Here is a 22,593-nt window from a genome sequence, read left to right as displayed (position 1 = left end):
AACAGCAGAGAGGAAAAACATGTAACAGTAGCTGAGCATTGCTTCTCATTAGCCAGCCCACCAAAAGATGAGTAATGTCCTTTATTGGGAATAATGCCTTCCAATTGGAGAATGGGAGGGCATATCCATAGCAGTAAATAAGTACTTTTAAAAATTATTGGTGGTATAGGTATTATTTGTCAGACAGGGTTGTGATGAGCTTGCTCTCAGCCACTGACTCTTCAAATCCCCAAACAACCACAATAGTTTGAACGGATAGTCAGCGTTGTTTATAATCTGCTGGGAAATAGTTCTCATAAGAGAGGGAGAGGGGACAGATATGGAGTGGTAAAGAGGCAAGTTTTAAGAACACCCAGGAGAACTTAGGAAGTTTGCAAGTAGAGATGATGGCTAATAGCTAAAAGGTTATAGTGGCTGTTGAAGACGGACTCTTGGTTTCAATCTACAGTAGCTATGTTTCAATCCTATGGATTTGGTAGAGTTTGCATTGCTGAATGTTTGCTAGTTCATGGATGGTCCAAAGTCCATGAGGCATTGATCTGGACATGATCTTGGGGAAGAGTGCTGAAGAGAAAGAAGACCAACACAGGATCTTACCTATTCATCACAGAGGACCCTTGGTGGAGCTGAAGATCACAGAAGAAAAGAAGATCAACAGATCACCAGCTAGACCAAGGCCAACTGCCAGTTTGTCTGACGAAGAGAGAAAGAGGACAACTTGCCACTTAATATCTGTATTAACTCTAGAATTAGGTTAATGCACACGTATGTTAAGTTTGTATCATAATCTGTACATATGCATGCTTGCAATTTACTAGAGCTAAAAGCTGGAGTTCAGGAAAAAAGGCTTTGCAACACTACCTTATCTGAAGGGGAGGAGGAAACAGTTCACATCAATATGCAGAGCAGTTAGATGCTGTGAATCATGCTCACAAAGCTTGAGGCTGAGAAAAAAAATATTGCTTCTGCTGTGTGTTGTCAGTAGTTTAAATACAAAGAGCTCAGAGAAATTGGAACACTGTTTGCACTGTCTCTTTCAGCTGAGAAACCTTTGAACGCTTAGATGTTCAGAAAAATACCAGTCATTAGGCAAGGGGCAGCTTGAATACCACTGCAAAAGCCATTATACAATACAGTGGTTTCATGAGTAAATGCTTATGAATTATTAAACATTAAAGCCTTGGTTGGATGTGAAAGATAAATGTATGGCCCCATTTATTCAATGGATTGAAGACCTGATTGCACTTGCTACTTACAAGTGGATTGCCTATAGACATAGACTTTGTATAGACCAGTGTTTCTCAACCTTGGGAACTTTAAGATGTGTGGACTTCAGCTCCCAGAATTCCCCAGCCAGTCTGGCTGGCTGGGGAATTCTGGGAGTTGAAGTCCACACATCTTAAAGTTCCCAAGGTTGAGAAACACTGGTATAGACCATGAAATATGGGACTCGTTTATATAAAATAACAGTAGGTTAAAAAAAAACATGATAGTCATCTGGATATTTATATTTTTCCTGTTTTTAATGTTTTAATTGTGAGCCGCCCAGAGTCACCCTCTGGGGGAGATGGGCAGCATATAAATGTAAAAAATAAATAAATAGATAAACAAATAAATAAATAGAATATATTTATTTGAATAATATTTGCATTAGATAAGTATATATGGAATTGTAATTGTTTACTGTTATAATGACACATTAACATGTTTTTTTCTTTGTTGTATTCTTTCACGTTTTTGTTAAAGCACTTTCTAGGTGTCCTTTTTTCCTTCTTCTCAAGAATAAAATAAATAAATAAATAAATGCCTTGGTTGGATGTACCTTCTGTGATACAAAAATTATGTTTTTTATAGTGTGACTCTAAACAAACCAACCCAAGACTGATCTGGTTCAAAAGCTGGCAACCTAAGTCTGTCTCAAAATATTAACTCAATTGAGGCTGATTTAAATTTAATGAATTAAATTTAAATGATCCTATGAAATAGCAATGCTAATATCATTGCTTCAGGAAACTGAATTGGGCAGCCATGGGAAAACCAATTTCTCCCTGTTCCACCACTATTTGATGTCCCTTTGGGGAGTTAGGGTTTTCTCAGCAGCAGCACTCAGACTCTGAAGCTCTGGGATAAGAAGTCCATTTGTTGCACTCGCTCCCCTTTAGTCTGGGAGAAAGTTAATCCAACCATTCTGTTTGGTGCTTGTGAAGCTGGAAAGCTGCCAATAAATAAAAGCTTAGGTTACCTGGAATATGCTCACATAGAACAAGGTATGTTACTTTCCCCCCATATTTTATACTATAACTCTTAGGTTTCACAACTGTACTAAAATTTTAGAATTCTTCTCCGTTGCATTGTCTGCATGTACTATAAAAATACTTCTGTCTATCCTCCTGTCTTGGTAAGGTCTGTGCATTGAGGCAAACTGTGCAGCCATGAGCCCAAATGGAATCACAAGCTAGGCTGAAAATAAGTTTAGGAATGTTGTCCCATATCATCCCTTGTTCCAAGCAAAATCCTAGATCTGGCTGGCAAGTTTCTGATGAGTTTCAGATTAAAGCAGTCAATAAGAGATGCTCTAATGCTATTTATTTAAAGTAACTCTCTTCCTTTGGTACAAATTACTTCAATTAAGAAAGTATTGGGGATGGAGGCTTCATCGATTTATTCTAACCTTTAATCACTAGTTTTTTTTATACTCAATGAGCAGGTGATTGTGCATAGCTGTTGTGGCTGTTCCAGATGCGTACATACGGCATGTGTAAAACCCCTGTTCCATTCACTGGGGAGAGACCATTAAATGTTCCTTTATACCAAAGCCATCTGTACATCAATAAAGCCTTGTTTAATAAGCTACTTTAGATTTCTGAATTCATCTTTTAGAATTCTTATATGCCAGCCTAGGAGCATAATCCTTGTGGAGTTTTTTCTGGTGTTTATTCATTAAATGAACATGGCTCAGAAGCACTGAGCTGACATTGATTTAACCCCCTCAGATATGCCTTTTATTAATGTGTAGCAGCAGTCTTTGAACTGTCTCTCAAAATAATAGCTGTCATCATTAAAACCATCTGAATGCGTACTTTTTTGCTAAGGCCACTTCCAGATGCCCAGCCTTTCCATTGCCCAAGTCATCTGCTTTCACAATACAAAATTTTTTTAAAAATAGGCCGTGACTGGGCTATTTAAGATTTCAGGATGCTGTGGAACCAGGCACATTATCTGGTTTCCAAGCCTGCAGGGCTGGTTGCAAACATTCAGCCCAAACATGCCCTTCCTGGCCAATAGATGAACACAGGGATGTTTCAGCCAACCAATGGTCACCTGCCAGCCTGCAAAAAAGGCATCATCTTGCTTTTTGAGTCTTGCGCAAAAACAAAAAAAATTGCATGCACTCATAATAAGAGCAGAAAACAAATATCTGTGTGCTTGAAAAGGTGGCAAGCTGCCAAACTGCTTAAACTGCTATATTTGTCCCCTTTACCAAAGCCTGACAGCCAGCCCCAGATTAGGAGGCTAGGCAATCCAAGGTGGAGTTTATAAAATGCCTCCTCCAATAGTTGCATGGAAGCCCTGATGCAACAGAGCTCAAGAAAATATTGTTGCTTCAGTTATGACATTTGCTAGGTGCAAATGGGAGTCCTCCCTTTGACAAACCTGTTGAAAATGCAACAGGAAGATGTCAGGATCTAGCATGGCAGCAAGACCACAGCAACATATGATCCCCAGATGAGGGAGGTCAACCTCATTTCTGATGGGATCTGCACCTCCTCTCTGGAAGTGCTCCATGTGCTGATGTTTAAGATGTAGTTCTTCACACACACACACACACAAAATACAGCTTCAGTCTATGATATGTTTGAATTCCTAAGATGTGAGAGTTGTTTGTGCTAGATCAAATCATAGTCCTTTCACCCACCTTTTTACAACTTTGGCTAGACTAACACCCTCTTCTGGGAAACTCATCAGGCAGAGCAAGATGATGGAGAAAGGACAGCTATCTGATTAGGACTGCCTCCTTCAAGAACTTACTCAAATGTGTCTAATAGATATATCATCCATGAATTTGCTTACTCCTGTTTAAAAGCCATCTAATCAAGTAAGGTCATTTTCACTTCTCGTGGCAATTAATTCCCTATGTTGAAAATAGTGATTGTGCAAAGTTGCACACGCTTTTTTATCAGTCCAGAATCTGCAGCCAAATCACGTTTATCAAATATATCACCATATTGCTATTGTACTGCACTGATGACATTGAGGAGCAGTAGATAATGAAGTGGTAGAGTACAACAGTGGGCAGGAAAACAGATTCGTGGCCTCTTCCTGTGAATGGATGAAATGCAACTTGAGTGTACGGAGGCTGTGTTTCAGCATTTTTGTAAAAGAAGGATGGCATTCTTCTGCACTCTAATTGGGTTCCCAACTTGTGCTAAATCTGTGACTCAGGGGAGGCATACGGTCCCCAGATCCCCATTTACAGCCTCAAAGCACTGCAGGATCTGACTGCTAAAATTTCATAACAAAATGACCAAATTTCAGCAGAACAATCTGGGGTAAAAAATGGCAAAATAAAGATGAAAATGGGACTACAAGTATTTAGGGAGGTGAAGTGCTTGCATTCTGACCCTTAAGGGGAGACATGATAAAGGAATATATGCATGGCATGGAAAATATGGACAGGATTTTGTTTTTGGTTTTTTTGGTCCCAGTGTTAGAACTTGGGGTCATTCATTGTAACTAAATGTGGCAAGTTTCAAGTCTGATCTTAAAAAGCACTCTTTTACATAGCTGGATTCTAAAATTTGCTGATGTGTGATGATGGCCACCAATTTGGATAGGTCTAGACAAAATCATGAAGGATCAGGCTATAAGTGGGTACTGATTTAGATGGCCATAGATCTTTCCTGAATCAAAAGCAATGCTACTTAAAGGCCAGCTACTACTGACCTCCTGTCCACATCTGAGCTCCCTAACGCCTCTAATTCATCACTGTGTGATAAAAAGTGCTGAATTACATGGGCCCTTAGTCTGATTCAGCAGGGTCATAAGCTGATGGTCCTTTATCATGTCATCACAATGTGTTCCCAAGCATGAGGGAATTAGTTGGAACCTGTGAAGTTGCTGTTGAGTTTATGGTAGATTGATTTTTACCTTGGCTGTCATTATATGTATTGTGGTTATGTTATGATTTTAAATGTTGTCAGTTGTCCTTGAGTCACCGTATAAATCAAGTAAGTAAATAAATGTTACAATACTGAATTATCTCAACATATGAAAAGTTGTGTCAAGACAAACCATTCCTCACTGCACATGGAGGACATAAGCATAATTAGGGGGTGTAGAGAACCATTTCTTTTGAGTCAAGGTTAACTTCTGGTAACTTCATGAACTTCCAATAGGTGGGTAGAGAGGTACCATATTTTTCCGTGTATAAGACAATACTTTTTTCTAAAATCATTACACTAAAAATCGAAGGGCGTCTTATGCAAGGAAGTAAGCCGAGGAGAGAACTGTGCGGTTGTGAAACTGCCCATACTTTGTCTCTGGAGACAGGCTTCCTCCAATCACAAGCCTTATGTAACTGACGTCAGCTGATGCTGAACAAACCAATTGGAACACATCCCATTGGAGGTGGAGAGCGTGTAGGCAGTGTGCAGATGCGACAGGGACCGGTAACATCAGAGCGTTCTGAGCCCATAAAGATGTCGGAAAATAAAAAAATAAATAAGCGAATGTCTTACTCTGCAAAATTGAAACTGAATGTTATCAGTTATGCAAAAGAGCATGGAAATAGAGCTGCAGAGAGACAGTTTGAACCTCCTCCCACTGAGTGTATCATGTAAATGTTACCTAATTACTAAATAAAAATGTGTTCTGTTGTATCTTTAAAATATTGATTTCTTAATTTGGGGTTGGAAAAGTGGGGGTCGTCTTATACATGGGGGCATCTTATTCATGGAAAAATACGGTATTCGGTAAAATTGTTTGGGTATCCCCCCCAAAAAAAGGAGTTTAGATTTTTTAAAAAGCAGATAGCTACCTTTATTCTTAGCATATTCAAAATATAACATCACCTCAATTACATTCCAATTTTCATTTTATTACATTGGTTAGTAACATTTTATGGACCATATTTACACAACAGTACACACTTTTTTCATCTTCATTCTGTCGGTTTCATCTCAGAATACTGATCAGATTAAAAAAAAAAACCACAGCATAGACAGCTCGTACAATTGCCTTCATAATATGGCTGGTCACATCTTAACTGGGAAATGGTTTGAATTTGCTGCATCTGCCATAGCTAACCAGTCTCAGATTTGAAATCTCCATACACAATATGTCCTGGAGAAAGCAATTAAAAGTCCCCACTGATGCAGCTTCTTTCTGCACAATTTTATCAGACACCTGAGGCAGAGGAGAGGGTCATTCTCCAGAAGTATCATTAGATTTGAACGGCAGGGCAAGATTGACCGTGGTGCCTGCATAGCAGGGGAGCAGTTCTCTAAACCATGCCACCCAAGCTGGACTCTCAGATCTTGGCTGCAAAAATCAGGATGACCACTAGTTGCTGCCAAATTTCAATCAGACTCACTCTCGTGTCTTTTTTTTAAGAAGCACTTTGATCTACTGGAATTAGCAGATCACATACCTTAGTGCTGTAGAAACCTTCACATTTGCTGCTTTCAGAACATTAGACTTTAATTAAAAGCACAGCTGAAGGTGTTCGTTGAAGGATCATGGTCATTTCCTCCTTTCACCATAATCTTTTTGGAAGAAGATGACTTAAAAAAAAAAAACTTCTTCCACTGACCTCAGTTTAACTTCATGAAGCCATGAAACTGCTCTTAAAAAGAAAACTTCCACTGAGTTTCATTATCCTTCCCATCACAAAACCATAATTAATAGCCTGTACACCCCCATTTCTCCTCCATTGTTCAGTGAAACCTCTTCAAAGCATTAACATCCTGCTGGGGTGATGGAGAACCAGGAGGGAGGAATCTACTCTCTTCCTATAATGGCTATATAAATGAGGACATTTTGGCAGGTGCAATTTTTCAACCCCCGGCAGTATTCTGACATATAATAAATGGCATCTGTTGAAGTTCTCACTCTGCTATGCAGTCATAAAGGCAGCAATAGTTCTAAGGTAGAAATGCTGCCCTCTTTCTTACTGTTTTAATTTCTTGGAATGGGCTCAAGCCTCACGTATCTGACCACTGCTATGGTACTGACTCTTCCTCTTGTCCTTCAAGGCTATTCCCTACACTTACACAGAACTGCCAAAGTAGATCAGCAAGTTGCAGGGTCACTATATTATCATGGATCAGGTCTAAATCACAGGCAGCAGTGTAGGGAGTTCAGCTTCCCTACTGCTGCCTGTTTGCTTAGATGGAATAATTGCTTTCACTGTCCAGGCATCAATTGCCCATTTGAAAGACTCTTAAGGAGGTTCATACCTGGAGTCACCAATGGATAACACTTGAACTGAATTGGGCCATCTCTGGAGTCAGTTATGGGTCTCCTTTTCTATCCTTGTTCATGCCATGATCTTACTTGATGTCCACTATATTAGGATAATGCATCTCCTTACAATAAACACATTTAGAGGTGTTTGTTCCATAACGTGAAGCTCCAGATTGCTTGTTCTTATTGGCAAAGGCTTGTGTAATGAAACATTCCCAAATCTTCACTTTCTTTATACCATACTTGATTGGTTAAGCCTACAATGGCTTGGATTTTATACTATTTTTTGCAAAGGCAGTTTGGCATGAGGCAGACATTATTTTGCTCAATGGGAGACCAAGAACTAGTAGACTCCATGGTACTGTTTATAAATGCTTGTTCCTAGGCAAATGAGATGAGCCTCCTTCAGAGTCTGATATGCCACATGGGATACACACTCTGCCTGGCCTTTGGGAAGGTGTGAGTGTGAGGCTGATTGTGCTTTTCTTAACTGATTGTTTTCAGACATTGTTTTATTGTTGTTCACCATCCATAGTCATCTGGAATCAGGTGCCTTATAAAATATGTTGAGAGAGAGAGAGAGAGAGATAGGTGGGTGGGTGGATGTTTGGTTGCTCATTTGTACATAATTGATGGGATAACTTCTATATCATGACTTCCACTGGCTCTTCTATAGTTTTTAGGTGAATACTTGCCTCCAGTACTCCCAGCAATAATTTTCTCACTTCTCTTCATGTATCAGAAGAAATAACCTATTAGCATTTGCACATTTAAGACTCCCATTAACACCTCATTCTTGTGCACAGCAGTTGCTCTGATGATTCCACACATTTACCACGTGTTGGATTATTGTGAAGGAAAACATATCTTGGTCTTCAAACAGCAGAACTATGAAACTCTCCAGGAAAGACCACTAGTGAACTGCAACTGTCACAGGCAATGAATGTGGAGAAAAGTCCTCCAAAAACTGAGTCTGTTGAGTGGATTCTGGGGCAAGCTTCAGGCACACACTGGCTTCTGTAGTGCTGTTGTTGTGGTTATTTACCCGGAACTGTTCTTTGGCTGGGTGGATTGCTACCATAAACTGGCGCTTGAAGGTCTCACTTAGGGCAATGTAGAGGAAAGGGTTGAGGCAGCTGTTGGCATAGCCCAAGCTGATAGCAAAGTTGTAGGCATAGAAAAAGGCAACAGAAGGGGTGCCTATTCCCAAATGGGCCAGCTGGAGGATATAGAAGGGTGCCCAGCAAATAAAGAAGGCTGAGCAGATGGCAACAGCCATCCGAGTGACCTTCTTGGTACGAGCCCGGAGACTTCTCTGTGGTAAGGGCACAACAGTGGTGGCCATATGCTGGAGGATTTTAAAATAGACCACACATATGATGAACAGTGGAATTGCAAAAGCTAGCATGAACTGGTAGATGGTGAACCAGTAGACATCAGTCTCAGGGTTGGGAAGCAAAAGAGCACACCGGACAGTCCCATCATCCAAAGGCATCAGCCCTGCATACATCCACACAGGGATGATGGTCAAAAATGAGAGGAGCCATACCAGGCTGATAACCAAGGTTGCTACACATGGAGTTCGGACATAAGTAGATCTCAGGGGATAGACAGTGGCCAGGTAACGATCTAAGGTCATGACTGTCAGAATATTGGTGCTTGTAATCTGGCTGTGGGTATCCAGAGCAGTGATGATTGTGCACAATGGAGCGCCAAAATACCAGGAACCGTTGCCAAGGAGTTGGTGGATGAGAAAGGGCATGCCCAGCAGGAATAGCAAGTCTACAATGGAGAGGTTAAAAATGAAGATATCAGGCACTGTCTGTTTGCACCTAAGCTTCTTCTTTTTGATAATGGTGTAGATCACAATAAGATTCCCAACTATGCCAAAAAAACAAATGATGCCAAACAAGCTAGGCATGATCACATTGGTGTAAGGAGCTGTCCTTTCCATCCCTGATCAAAAGAAACCAAGAGAGAAAGAATAGGAAAAAGAGGGAATAAGAAACAGAGGTTTAAACAATAGTTCAAAATACAATTAGAAATATAATTAAAAATTACATTCAACTAATTATGATGATTACCCAAGCAAAACTACGGGCCAAAAGCTCGCTGGAATAGTACCAATTTAATGTCCTTCCTAAAAGCAAGGAGGGTTGGAGCCACCTGTACTTTTGGGGCTAACACGTTCCACAAGGTGAGGGTCACCACCAAGATCGCTTGTCACCTGGTTTACACCACACGAACACATGATCAGGGAAATTCTAATGAGCTGGGGGAAGTGGGGAATGTATAGAAATATTGGAAGCAGCAGATGTCAGAGAAATAGCATCTAATCTCAAAGGCTGCATAGGGTCAAAGTGATTTCCTTGCCAAGAGCTTTCTTGTCCAGGTCATTCATTTTATCAAATCTAAAAATATGCCACTCTTGAGTAACATTTTGAATATACAGATCTCTTTTGTAATTTTCAAACAATTCATAGAAAGCAGGGATGTCAGGCTCCTGTGTCTTCAGCAGCTTAACAACAAAACATAAATTAACAGGTGAAGCTTTTCCTGGCATAGAAAACTCAAGATAGAGTCATAACTCAGTAGCAGTCCCACATTCAGTTCCCAGCATCTTTAGGTAAAGATGAAATCAGGGGGAAATATTGCTCATCAGTATTAAAATTCTGAACTAGATAGACCAATAAACTGGCTCAGTGACAATGTTCACACATCTTATTTACCCATGATTAAATTGATGGAATTAATCCAACTGTCTGAATTTGCATGATGTACTGGACCATAAACCACACAAGATTGATTTGCAGACCACACACTAAGCTAAAGTGTGCTTAGTTTGTATTTCAAGTTGTCAAGTGCACTCAGCAATTATAAGCAGCTTCCAAGCTCCTGAGATGGGAAGGTATCACCCACAAGTGAATTTCTCCTGTTCTGAGTTCTTAAAACCATAAAAACCTGTTTGCTAAGAGGAAACATGGGAAATCTGCCTTTTTCATGCTAAACAGTAATACATTCTGTATAAAAAAGCTCATTTTTAAATCACTTATTAATTTTGGGAAGTAGATTAGAGGAGTATACTTAGTTGATGACACAGGATTATTTTTAATAGATGCTTTGAGCAATCTGGATGCAATGATGATACAATGTGTCATCCAAATATAACAGAACAATCCATTTTTCTGCTGGCACATTCTTCCCTTGTCAATTTTACAGAAACAGATGTCTCAGCCTAGCTAATTTCTAGAAAGATTAATTACTTCCATGGACTGAATTGGCATGCATTTCAGTGGTGCCTGAACTGGAATAATTTTTTGCCAGCTAGTTATTAATTCAGAAGAAGTGCCTCAAGGGCCACTGGAGTACTCTGATTAACTCTCTATAATGCCATGCAAAACTGAAAGAAACGGTTGGCTCCTATCCAGTATTATCTGATCTATATGATCTTATTCAAGCTATTTTAAACATGCTTTCCCTGTTCTCTAGATCACAATAGAGAATTCACCGATTACAATTAAGTGGAAAAAGAAATCAGATCACATTATAATTTTATATATGAATCTAGTCCAGTGTTTCTCAACCTTGGCAACTTTAAGATATGTGGACTTCAACTCCCAGGATTACCCAGACAGCCATGCTGGCTCAGGAATTCTGGGAGCTGAGGTCCACATATCTTAAAGTTGCTAAGGTTGAGAAACACTGATCTAGTCAATGTCTGAAAGCAGGAAGATGTTGAAAGAAGAGCCATGTTGTTCTCCATCTACCCATATAGCCCAGAGAGGAGAAGTGTTTACTTCTTTTTCTACGTTTTTTTCCTGTCATCTCTCTCATCTCCTGGTCTGTGAACACCAAAGTGGTTTGATCAGTTGGAACCCTCATCAACTTCAGAAGCACAGCTCTGTCTATATGATTAAATCAACTGCAATTGTAAGGGTGAAGAAGTACAGAGATTTTCTTGCAGCAGTTGTTCAGCTCTAATCTTTAGTCTGAACTGCATTTCTTGCCATTTTTATCTCCTATGTTTTTAGTGCTCTACAGAGGGAAATATTCAACAGGTATCGTAGGAAAGGGTACAGAACTGCATAGAAATCCTATGGGGCAGAAATCCCACTTTCTTAGGATAAAAGTTCCTCTATGGCACAGTGTACATATTAAGAAATCTTTCACTCACTGACTTTCTGTCATTCACAAGTTTAAAAGACATAACACCTCTGTCAAATATTCCTACATGTCTTTCTCCACAATATAGAAGGTCTAACCTAGTACCATTCAAACGCTGAAATAGCTGCCCTATTATATGACAAGAGAATGGCAGAGGACAAATCCATCTAAATTAAACAGAATAAACCACTGATGTTTGGCAGGAGCTACAGTAATGGACAGTCACTTCTGAACTGTAGCTATCTGTGTCTAGAATTTCTAAGCCAGTTGAACCTGAATTCTATCTATACAGCTCTTAATGTTTTTCTGTCCAAAGGATGCATTCTCTGCCATTGGAAGCTGTCCCCCCCCACCAAAAAAAAATCTAGGCTCAGTCAAAAATGAAAATGATTAGTGTTCTTCATTTTCTTCTCCTTTTGCTAAGGAAGTTTCCTGTGTCTTTAACAACTGTTTGACAGGTAGACATTCAATAAGGAAATAATTTCTCTGCAGTTCCATTAGCAGTGCCAAGTATTTGTCAGTTTCTCTTTTGAAGGCACAGGATCTTTGGATCTGAGACATCTGGAGTCCAATCACAATCAGACAGGGAGCTCATTTCCATGCCCAGAAAACTTTCATGTGCTTAATTTCTGTGAGCCAAGCAGTCCTGGAATGCACATGATCTCATCAGAGAAGCAGGTGGCCTTGTTCACTGAGCTCATCCAATGTAGCTTAATGGAAAAGACAGGTTGTCTCTGATTTGCGCATCTGTGGCTCTCATTGAATGACAAAGTCAGGGGACAGAATTATCACAGCATATCCTTGCCTTCCATCAGGGCCATATGGGGTGCAAGGAAAATACTGAACTCCAGCGCTGGCAGAGATTGGCAATACATCAATTTTCAACAGAAGGAAGGCATTAAAAGGGAGGTAGGCTTCGTTTAGGTAAAGAAAAAAATCTATTTCTTCACCTCAGTACCATTGATAAGTAAGTAAACATAGTATGGTATCTTGGAACAAATATGTACACTTAACTGTTTATCCTGATGCCTGTTTTCCTACCGCTGAGGTTTAGTAGGTGCTTATAGCTAAACTCCAATCAATTTATTTGTGAAGGAAAATAAAAATGAAATACATGTCATAGGAAGGAAGTTTATTTTAAGTAGCAAGGTGAGAAATCTCTCTGTATCTCCTCCAGATTCTTCTCAATTCTAGTCCTTTACTGGAAGCAGAAGGAGCTGTTAAATTTGTAGTATTCTAAAAGAAAATTAAATTGCGTTTACTGCCAAACCTTCCTAAGTCAGTCAATTCTTGTCTCTACTTATTAAGGTTGTGAGAATAGGATGCTGAAATAGAGTGAAATCCACCAAAGTCCATAATGTTTTAGTGAAGTAGACCCAAGGTGGAAGTGCTTAAGTAACAAGCATTTGAATCAGTGGAGCTAACATGGTCATGCCAGGTGAGGACTGATTCAAACAGACTAGCAAGATTGCTCTGATGCCAAAGTCTTAATGTATATCTCTCTTCCATCTTCAGATCCTACCTAATCAGGATTTTCATTTTAGGACTTCACCTTAAGATACGTATTTTGGCAGGGCTGTGCAATCTTAGGCCCTGGGGCAAGATATGATCAATGCCCGCTCCTTTTATGCAGTTCTTGGAACACCTCTTCACTACCATTGCCAAATATCAGTAGTATAGCTTGCTGCCATCTTGAGAGAGAAAGCATAGAAAACTGATAAATGTTGTTGTTCCCAAATGCACCCCATCAAAACAATTAATCTCTGGCTTCACTCACCATCATTACATGCCCCTGTTCACAGGCAGCCCTTGCCCTCCCAATAAATATTAAGTGCAATCTCCAGTTCCTCAAAGGTTGTCCATGCAGATATTAAAAGAAAAAAAAATGCCATGGGACAAGTCACACATTACCTACAATGTTTAAAGGGTACATCTAAAATATCATGTGTGAAAGCAACAAACGTGTCTGTGCTATATGGCACGCCCTTTAATGGAATTTTTCAGGAGCTGAACATGATGCTTGAGGAACAAGGGCATTTATTTCCCCTGAGATAGTCAAGATGGACCAACATTGGTTAGAGCTCTTTGAGTACATGAATCTTTAGAATCAGTGGATAGTTAGACTGTTTAGCCTATAATATTCCATTAAGAATGGAAGGATCCACTTTTCTGGTTAGGAGCATTGTTGAGAGCTTCAGTACAGTTGCTTAGAAAGTGCCATAAGTAACGTTTCTGTGAGAAGAGGAACAGTACTTAACCTGCCATCCGGACACCAGGAGAGGAAAGAAATATGGGACCAAGGCAATCCTCTCATCTAAATTCTTCTCTCACTTCTTATTTGCAATTTTTTTTCCTTAAATTGTTAGGGCTACATCCTTTAACTGATTAGCAGTTGGTCAAAAATATGTCCTCAATACATCATATAGGTTTCTCTTTTTCAAACATGCATTTTAAAATCCTCATAAAGTAGCAGGTGTCTTAAAAAAAAAAATTGCCCTTTCTTCTCACTATAGTAATGACTGCTATGGCATCTTCTAAAACAAACAAACAAAAAAAAAGCCGTGCCTTTCTTTTGGCCATCTCCTTCAGAAGGGAGTCCTATTTTGTCCCATGATGTTCACATTCTGATGAGTTTGCTTAAAATGCATCCTGAATAAGTTCATTGAATGATTAATCAAAAGGTCTATGATTAGCTATAATTCAACAGTCAAATGTACATTTCATTACATCATTCTCACACAAAAATGGAGCACGTAGATAGTTCTTCCCTATTCTTTTACAAAAGATAAGCAAAGGCTAAGAGGTAGTGATCAATCCGGAAATTTCATGGCTGAAGAAAGGACCTAAATTGGGATAATGGGCTAAGATTGCAGGGATGCATTAACCTTTTGTGGATCAGAGTGCACTTTTTAATTGGGGGTGGGGGTGAAGGCTACTGGGATGTGAATACAGTGCCTAAATATGATTGGGAAAGAGCTGGGATGTTCAGTTCCTTTTACTTTTTTTTTTTTAATTAAAAAACAAATTAACTAAAAGAGGTATTTTAAGGGTAGTAGAAGTTTAAGATGTTTATTTTAATCTTGTTTTCAACGATGCCAAAGGAAACAGCATCACCATAAATTCAGTGATGTGCTCCAGGAACTTCCAAAAAGAGGGTGCATCTCCAACTGATTGGGGGTTGTTCCCCCCCCCCCCATTTTAAGGTGCATGTTTTATCCATGGTACCACTTCTTTTTGAAATGTGAGTGTCTTTGCTCCACAATTTTAATATAATCTTATTTGATCCTTATTGAAAGCTTGTAATTTCTTGGGCATCAGGATCCTAAACACAGAAATAGGACTTACAGCCAGTCCTAAAGAGTTCAACTCAGATGTAAATCTGGTTAGTTTTAAGGGTATTTGCTTACTAATAAGTACACTTATGATGACAGTCTGGCTTCTTGGTAAAGTCTTACTACTGTTTTATGCTCACGGTTATGACATGTGTCATCATTTTATTCTGTAACTACACATTTAACTTGGGTTTTTATATTACCTCCTCTACAACATGAAAAGATTTGGGGAGTTTATTGCTTTGCTGCTATTTGTTTATCTCTGGATTAGAAAATGTTAGGAGATTACTTTCTGAACAGTACATTAATGGTCTATGTTACATAGTTCAAATAATTTATTTCAATTTACTTCCAAGACATTACCTCCCTTGTAAGGCAACATTATACATAGGCTACCTGGAAGTAAGCCCCTTTGAAACTCCTAGGACTTATTTCTAAACTATTATTGAGTTTCACTATTAAATTTATATAAAAAGCAAGCTGGTAAAAGGATTTAATGTTTCAAATAAAAGAAAGAAAGAAAAGGAGACTGAAAACTGTTGCTGAAATGTTCACAAAGTGCTCCAATGTAATTTGGGTCATGAATGCCTTTCATTGTGAGTTTTCTCTGTCAGGACTTGTAACCGCTCTCCATTTGTACAATATTAAAACAAACTCTTGCAAGTTCTTAAAATAACCATTCCTTTCCCTCCCTCTCCCCCCCCCCCATCAATTCCCATCCTTTTAAGTTGTTTGTAAAGCAAATGAGGCACCTTCCTACAGAAAACACCAAGCAACGATCTGAGGGAGCTGCCCGGGGGTGTTGGTGCTGAAATGAATCCCTTTCCCCAACCTGTTGCACTGCTAAAGGGGGGGGGGGAAACTGAGGATATTAGATACCAGTGGCTGGGGCACCCAATATTTATTCCTAAAAGTCAGCCTCTACAAGTTAAAAAAAAAATCTTGCTCCTTCTTTAAGGCACATTCTGGAACTGAACTGTTTCTGTTTGTTAAAAGGGCAAGGGCTGTGCAGTGAGATACCAGATTTGAACAGCAGTTGTGAAAGCATCAGGTTTGGTATTTGCTAAATCTCCCTGCAGTGGTGGATTCTGAGAGTATGGATGGGAATGCAAGACCTGCCAGGAGCTAAGCTTCCTTTTCCATTCTCTGAAAAGTTATCTGCTTAAGTCATCATGCAAACTCCTCCATCCCCAACTTACTTGATCCATTCCTGGCAGAGAAGTTGGAGGAATTCCTTACAAAAGAGACTCTGGTAGCGTTCTCTACAGCCATTCTTCTTTTGCTGTAGCCTCCGGTGGGATGCTATCGGTGATAGAAGGCAAACAGAACAGTCCAAAATCAGTCTGCCTTTTCTTAAGCTATGGTGCTCCGCTTGACTGCCAGCATTGCTCTCCTTTAGGTGCTCCGCTTGACTGCCAGCATTGCTCTCCTTTAGGTGATCAAGCAAAGAAGAGGGAAGCTCAGTGCAAGAACAGGGATTCCTAAGTGGAGGAACTTAGAGAAGTTCCAGCTGATGCTTGCTGAAGTGTAAATGGACTGACTTGCCTTCTGAGCTCACAGATATTCACGTCACTTCTTTAGATGTTCATAGTCACACCTCACATGCCCAAAACAGTCTCCCCATCTGCTGATCTGGCTGGAGGCTGCGTAAGTCAAAACTGGAGATGGCTGTGATAGAGCGTGGCAGCAGGCAAAGCGTTGTGGGTGGGTTTAGCTTTCTGCGTAGAAGGGGGAGATTGACAGGCTGCATCCAGCAGGAAGGAAGGAGGATGGCTCAGTTAGCCCCTGATCCTCAAGCTCTTCTAAGGTACAGTCAAAGATTCTGCCTCTGTGTGACAGAGGCTGACATCAAAGAACAGCTGACACCATTTGACACACCATAGGTGCTTGGGAAAAGGAAGGGGGGGCAGAGTTGTGGGGAGTGGTCTTGGGCAATGTGTCCTGAATGGCAATAGGGCAGAATGGATCTGTGTGTTGCTGCAAAGCAGTGATGTTCCTGATAGACCAAGAGCAATTCAGTGACAGAGTGGGGAAGCAGTGATGGAAGTTAAGCAGCATCCTCCATGGTAGAAGCAAGCCCCAAAGGATCCTCGCTGCTAGGCTTAGACAGGCTTTTCTCTCCAGCAGTTACAAACCTCCTGGAGCTTTTCTACTAAGAGGTTAGCAAAGCAGTCAAGAGTATGAAAGAGTAAGGGGGGTTGAACGAAACGTTTGCAAGAAAACAACCAAGCTCAGAGAACCCCAAAGACTCTGAAGTACCATCCAACCTAAAAATGAGCTGTCAACTTTTGGGTGAAATCTTTTTTCAGCCCTGAAATCCTTAGGAGAGACACTCTCCTCATTCAGCCATAGCTCCTTCTCTGTGTAATGGGTTTAAAATACTGGCCTACCTTACAGGATACTGCAGGAATGATGCATTTGAGATGTGAAGAATATCTGAAAAATGTGGAGGATATTTTGTTCCCCTCATTCTCTGCCACAGATTTTGATGCAGCAAGGTAATCTCAGATTTTGGACTGAATGATTTTACTCTTTCAATGGTAGCAGGCATTTCTTCTGTTAGCATTTTGTTTCTCCACTTTTACCTGGTATTCAGTGCTTTACAACCATGCCCCCATATGCAAACACAATCTAATTGTCAACTTGTACAACTTTAAATTGACAAAAGCCATTTTGTTCACCTGTGCTTCAAACTCACTTAGATCTTGCCATCACAACTGTGGGAAGAAAAACAGTCTGCTTCTACTGCTCTGACGTGGATAGTTTTGCTTTGTTTTAACTATAAAACAGTAAAACAACTATGACCATTGCCTGCCTGCCTGCCTAACTTTTGTCTGTCTCTATAGTCTTTTAAAAAGAAGAAAGAAAAGTTGCAGCAAGCAGTATTAGCATAATGGCTCCTTCAAAGCCCAGCTGTGCTTATGCCAACTCCTTCACTGCAACCTTCATTACTTGATACTCTCAGGAGATCCATTTGTTGTCCCTTTCTCCCAAATTCTGCAACCCTGGATTTTGGCCTTAAATTGATTGATCTCATCTTTTTTCTTGGGACTTCTGGGGAAGAAATGGTGAACCAAAGATGGCTCCACTAAAAGCCACAGTGGAATGAAGAGCCAGCGAGTAGACTGGACAAGGAGAGGACTTGAGATCACCCACAAGTGCTCCAGGCAGTTGCTCCTTGTGAGGAGACTACAAGACAGCAGTCTCTGGTGGGTTTAGAGCTCAATAGCTATCTTTCTCAAACCACAGTTGGTGCCTTTAAAAGGACACTGGGTTTGCATACTTCCTTTTCGGATCACTTTCAGAAATTGTTTGTTAATTGCTTTTCAGCTATTAGGAACCTTTGGATCAACAAGTCTGAAAACACTGGGTGAGTTTCCCTCAATTTTTAGCAAAAGAAGTTTTAAATATAAGTTTAAGGATTTTTTAAAAAATTAATAAATAGCAAAAGGGTGACTAGAACTTTTATTTTGGAAAGTTGCAAATGGACTAAGGGTCCAGATGGATTTGAAATAAGATTTTGGAATTAATTATAAGAATCTTTCTCATGGGAAAATGCTTTTGTTTTGAATTCTTATAAAAAATCATGATAGGATGAGACTTTGAAGGTTGGACACTAGAGGGAACTAGAAGGAACTAAAGATTACAATTATAGAGAAGAACACTTAAATTTGACTTACTAATACAGAATGGAGCAAAATATTTTAACATTGGACATACTGAAGAATATTTTTGAACAATGAACCCAGAAGTTAATTTTAAGAGTGTTTGCCCCTATAGATAGACTGTGTTTAAAATACGTTATGGAACAAGTTTTACTGGACAAGACTGAGACTGAACTGAAAGCGGATTTAAAAATGACAGGCTACAAGAATGATATGGAAAAAGATGCTACACTGGACATACAAAAGAAATTGGCAGATGTCTTAATGATTAAAAGGGATATACAAATAACAATCCAGAGAGTGACCTGGATAATTTTCCTATATTGGATTTACAAAAGAGGTTTGTTAAAGCTTTGAAGAATTTTGTGAGAAGGGACAAAGAAAAAATGAAAAGAAATCAAGTTCTAGGACATTATTTGAAGAGACTAAAGATCACGATTGTTAGAAGTAAAAGGAAGGAATATTGGTATTGATGGGAGTTATAATCTAACATATCTAGAAAGCATCCTTTTGGGGAAGGCTGATCTGCAGCACAGGAACCAGGAAGCCTGGCTTTCTCTTTGATTCCCCTCTTGTTTTTTTCTCCTCTCATATTCAGTTTGTCATTAAATCATTTTAAGAGAAGAGCTGTGTTAGTCTATAGTGGCACAAAAGCTTAAGCTTTTGTTAGTCAGAATAGGTGCTAATCAGATTCCTGATTATTTCTTTGTCATTAAATCATATGATTTGCTTACCATATTCTAAAAGCATAGCCCTTTTTCTCTGATCTCAGGTAAATACTCTGGCCTACACCTTGGTTATCTCTCACTTAGACTGCTAGAATAATCCCCTCTCTGATGTTCTAGTCTCTTTATGCAAGGATTTATTAGATTTATTAAAACCGCCCAACTCCAAAAAATTCTAATTTATAATATGCACAATACATAAGTTAAAAACAACTAAAACAACATAACTTCCTAGACTAAAGCCACATTCCCAACATTAAAACAAAAAAAAAATTTTTTTGAAGCACTGAGTGGCAAAGGGAAAGGAAAGCAAAAATCTTGTAGCATCACCAAACTGCATGGCATTTTGACAATATCACTTCTGATTTCTCACCAGATTTCATCATTCTTGCCAAAATTCACATGAGAGTAGGATAATAACCCTCATTTATTTTGCTCTTTATCCCAAATGTCTGAAAATCTTTTACTTCCTCAGATGACACTTCCAGTTGTCCATTAAGTAAAGGAACTGCCTCCTAGAACATGTCCATGATGTCTTCCATCTTTCCTTCCAAATCCCCCCTTTTCTTTCTTACCACAATAAACATTAATTGCATTAATCTAAATCCCAAATTCTGAAACAAATCAGGGTGATTTGAAACGATTTGATAGACAACTTAATAGTATCAAGACACCTCTGAAACAACTTAAATCTAAATCTAAATTTAAATTTAAATCTAATCCACCCAAACTTCCATTCTCAATATGAAATCAGAGGCATAATAGCTACATTCATACAACCTATTTAAACTGTAGTAACTTAACTCCCTTTCTAGTTCACATAATACAATAAACCATCAAATGGTTGGGTTTGCACACACATAGTAAGCCACATGAAAAAAAGCAAGCCAAGGTTAAACTAACAAAGCCTGGCCTATTGTTCAAATACAATTACTTAACCAACCCAATTTAGCATGATTCATGAAGTCAGGCCCTGTACCTGCAAAAGCTGAAAAAAATTATCCACAAGTTCTCCATACAAAGGAAATCTTGGCGGGGGTATGGGCTGGGGGAGAGTTGAAGAGCACTGTTTCGTGATAAATAATTTCAGCATCTCATCAAAGTGAATGTGTTTATCAGAGCTCTTCAATCACAGCGCTTTAGTGAAATTGATGTCATACTTTACAGGACAGGACAGTGTTCAAAGCTTTTTCTTTTCCTAGGAATGATGGAATCTATGGCTCTAGAAAAGTCTAGTACTTTATGCTTGCTTTACAAATGCTGAAAGTTCAAGTCTCTCTGCCTCTACGTCCTCCATTTCCATCACCAGTTCCTGTCCTACTGGCCTTACTTTGTTCTGAGCAAAACATACGAAAGAATTGTGAATTGTTTTTAGTTACCTTAACTACCTTGCTCTTTCATTTATTCTTCTGATTTTTGCAAGTTGTTTGTCTACCTCAAGGATTTTTCATATAAATTATCAGAAATAAATAGTCCAGGGAAAAGGAAAAGTAGCTCATCCCTCCTCTAGTTTGGAAGATTTGTCTTTCACAAGAAACACTGAACCTATTCTGAAATTTTGCAGGTTACTTAGCTAGGATCACCTCTATACTTTATGCCATTTAGAAGTTCACAAAAAAAAAAAAGGAGATAAATAAAATGCTTTTATGTTTGGAAATCTCCAAATTAGGAAATCTGCTTTTGTTCTGGTACAGCTAAACCTGTAAGTGTGAAAGTTTGCCAACTGATCACTCAGAACAGTCAATTTAATCAGAAAATGTAATCCAGTCTAGTCTGTTTATCCCAAGTTTCATTTCCTTCTCCTTCCTCTATTGCCTGCTTTATATATGTATCTATATATAAACCCCTTGGCTCAGGGACCATCCTCTCCTTTCCTGAAAATCACCATATATATGGATATCACTATTGTTAATGTATCTGTTGAAATGAATTTGCATATAGTTCTGTAATATACAGCATAATATATAGTTATATAACAGTACGCTGCTGATCTAGCAGAGTTCCTCTATAAAAACAGTATTGCACTTCTTATGGAAACCAATCTCAAGTCCCATTCTTCCTGTGGATTATCAAGAGCTGTGTCAAAGCAAATCCAGTATCAAAAAAGCAGTTTTTCAAAATTCAGGTTTGAGAAGTTGGTTGTGATGGAATGGAATTATGAAGGCCACACTCAGAGAGGGAAACATGCTCTTTCGTCTCCCGAGGGGTGAGGAAGAGATAAGAGGATGAGGCTGGCACCTCCCTGAGGAATTCACTCTGTTTTGACTGGCTGACTTTGGGAACTGAGATTCTTGCTAGAGGTTGTAGCTAATAAACACTGCTGAACTGAATCTACATGGTCTCCTGGAGTTCCTTGGGCTAGGCCTGACATTGGTGGACTATGCCTTCACAAATCTTTAGTTGTGGATTTAATAAACATTCAATGGACTGAAGAGAGAATCTTAGGTGTCAGATTTGTTTATTGGATGTATCCATTTTCCTATGACCCTAGTATGCTAGATTCTCTCAAGCCAGTGCATCACCTGGAAAATCATGACAGGTTTTCCATTTGTATTAGGTTTGTTTTCATTGTTGAGTTTTAATCTTTGTACACCACCCAAAGTCACTGCTGTGAGATGGGCAGCCATATAAATTATTTAAATAAATACATGATTATTATTCTCTGAATAGATAATCCTTTGATGTTTATCTCCTTTTACAACGTATTTGATCAGTTAAATTGATTTCTTTATGGATGATAGAGCTGAGTTTTCTTTAAAAAAAAATAAGCTCCTGCAAGAAAAGGTCATGGTCCATATAGTATCACCTCTTGTTACACTCAATTATTTTGCTACAGTTTACAGTGGTAAACTCTTTTACATAGAGACATATTTCAAACCACAAGTGAACCGATCAGCTTGCAAAGTTAATTTCTGCAATGTCAGGGGAGCAGACAGTTTATTCATTGCAAACCATTCATGCACCGGCTTTCTCTCCACATATTCTTTCAGCCGTCTGACTCACGCTCAGCAGTCCTCAGCCCCACGGCTCTCTGGGTTGCCAGCAGCACAATGCTTCTTCTTGGCATGATTGTTGGCATCTCCTGCAGCTCCTCTCTACCTAAACAAAACCAAGCCATGAGTTTCTAGGGTTGCCATGAGGGTACAGAGCAGGAGGGTGGGTGGAAGAGTAGGAATTGCACTGTTTGATTTTCAGGGACGTCTGAATCACAGAAGAATTGTTGGCAACTGAGTACTTTGCAGA

The 22,593-nt window shown here is 39.3% G+C and overlaps 1 protein-coding gene across 1 annotated transcript; it reads right to left on the bottom strand.

Annotated features, from left to right (window-relative positions):
• Window positions 1–8,294: 8,294 nt before the first annotated feature.
• On the bottom strand, window positions 8,295–16,232 carry LOC103058557 (melanin-concentrating hormone receptor 1-like). The gene is made up of 2 exons (XM_007437400.3): window positions 16,160–16,232; window positions 8,295–9,420 (listed from the first exon to the last, which is right to left on the bottom strand). Exons 1-2 carry the CDS (start codon window positions 16,230–16,232, stop codon window positions 8,378–8,380), a joined length of 1,116 nt encoding a protein of 371 aa, XP_007437462.2. The 3' UTR covers window positions 8,295–8,377.
• Between the last annotated feature and the right edge of the window lie 6,361 nt (window positions 16,233–22,593).

Source organism: Python bivittatus, unplaced genomic scaffold (assembly GCF_059951505.1).
Source record: "Python bivittatus isolate LINGU-HERP-01145 unplaced genomic scaffold, Pbiv_v1 ctg000080_np1212, whole genome shotgun sequence".
In the NCBI taxonomy this organism is placed as follows: Eukaryota; Metazoa; Chordata; class Lepidosauria; order Squamata; family Pythonidae; genus Python; species Python bivittatus.
Note: the sequence above shows the minus strand (reverse complement) of the source record. Positions and strands in the feature narration are given on the sequence as shown.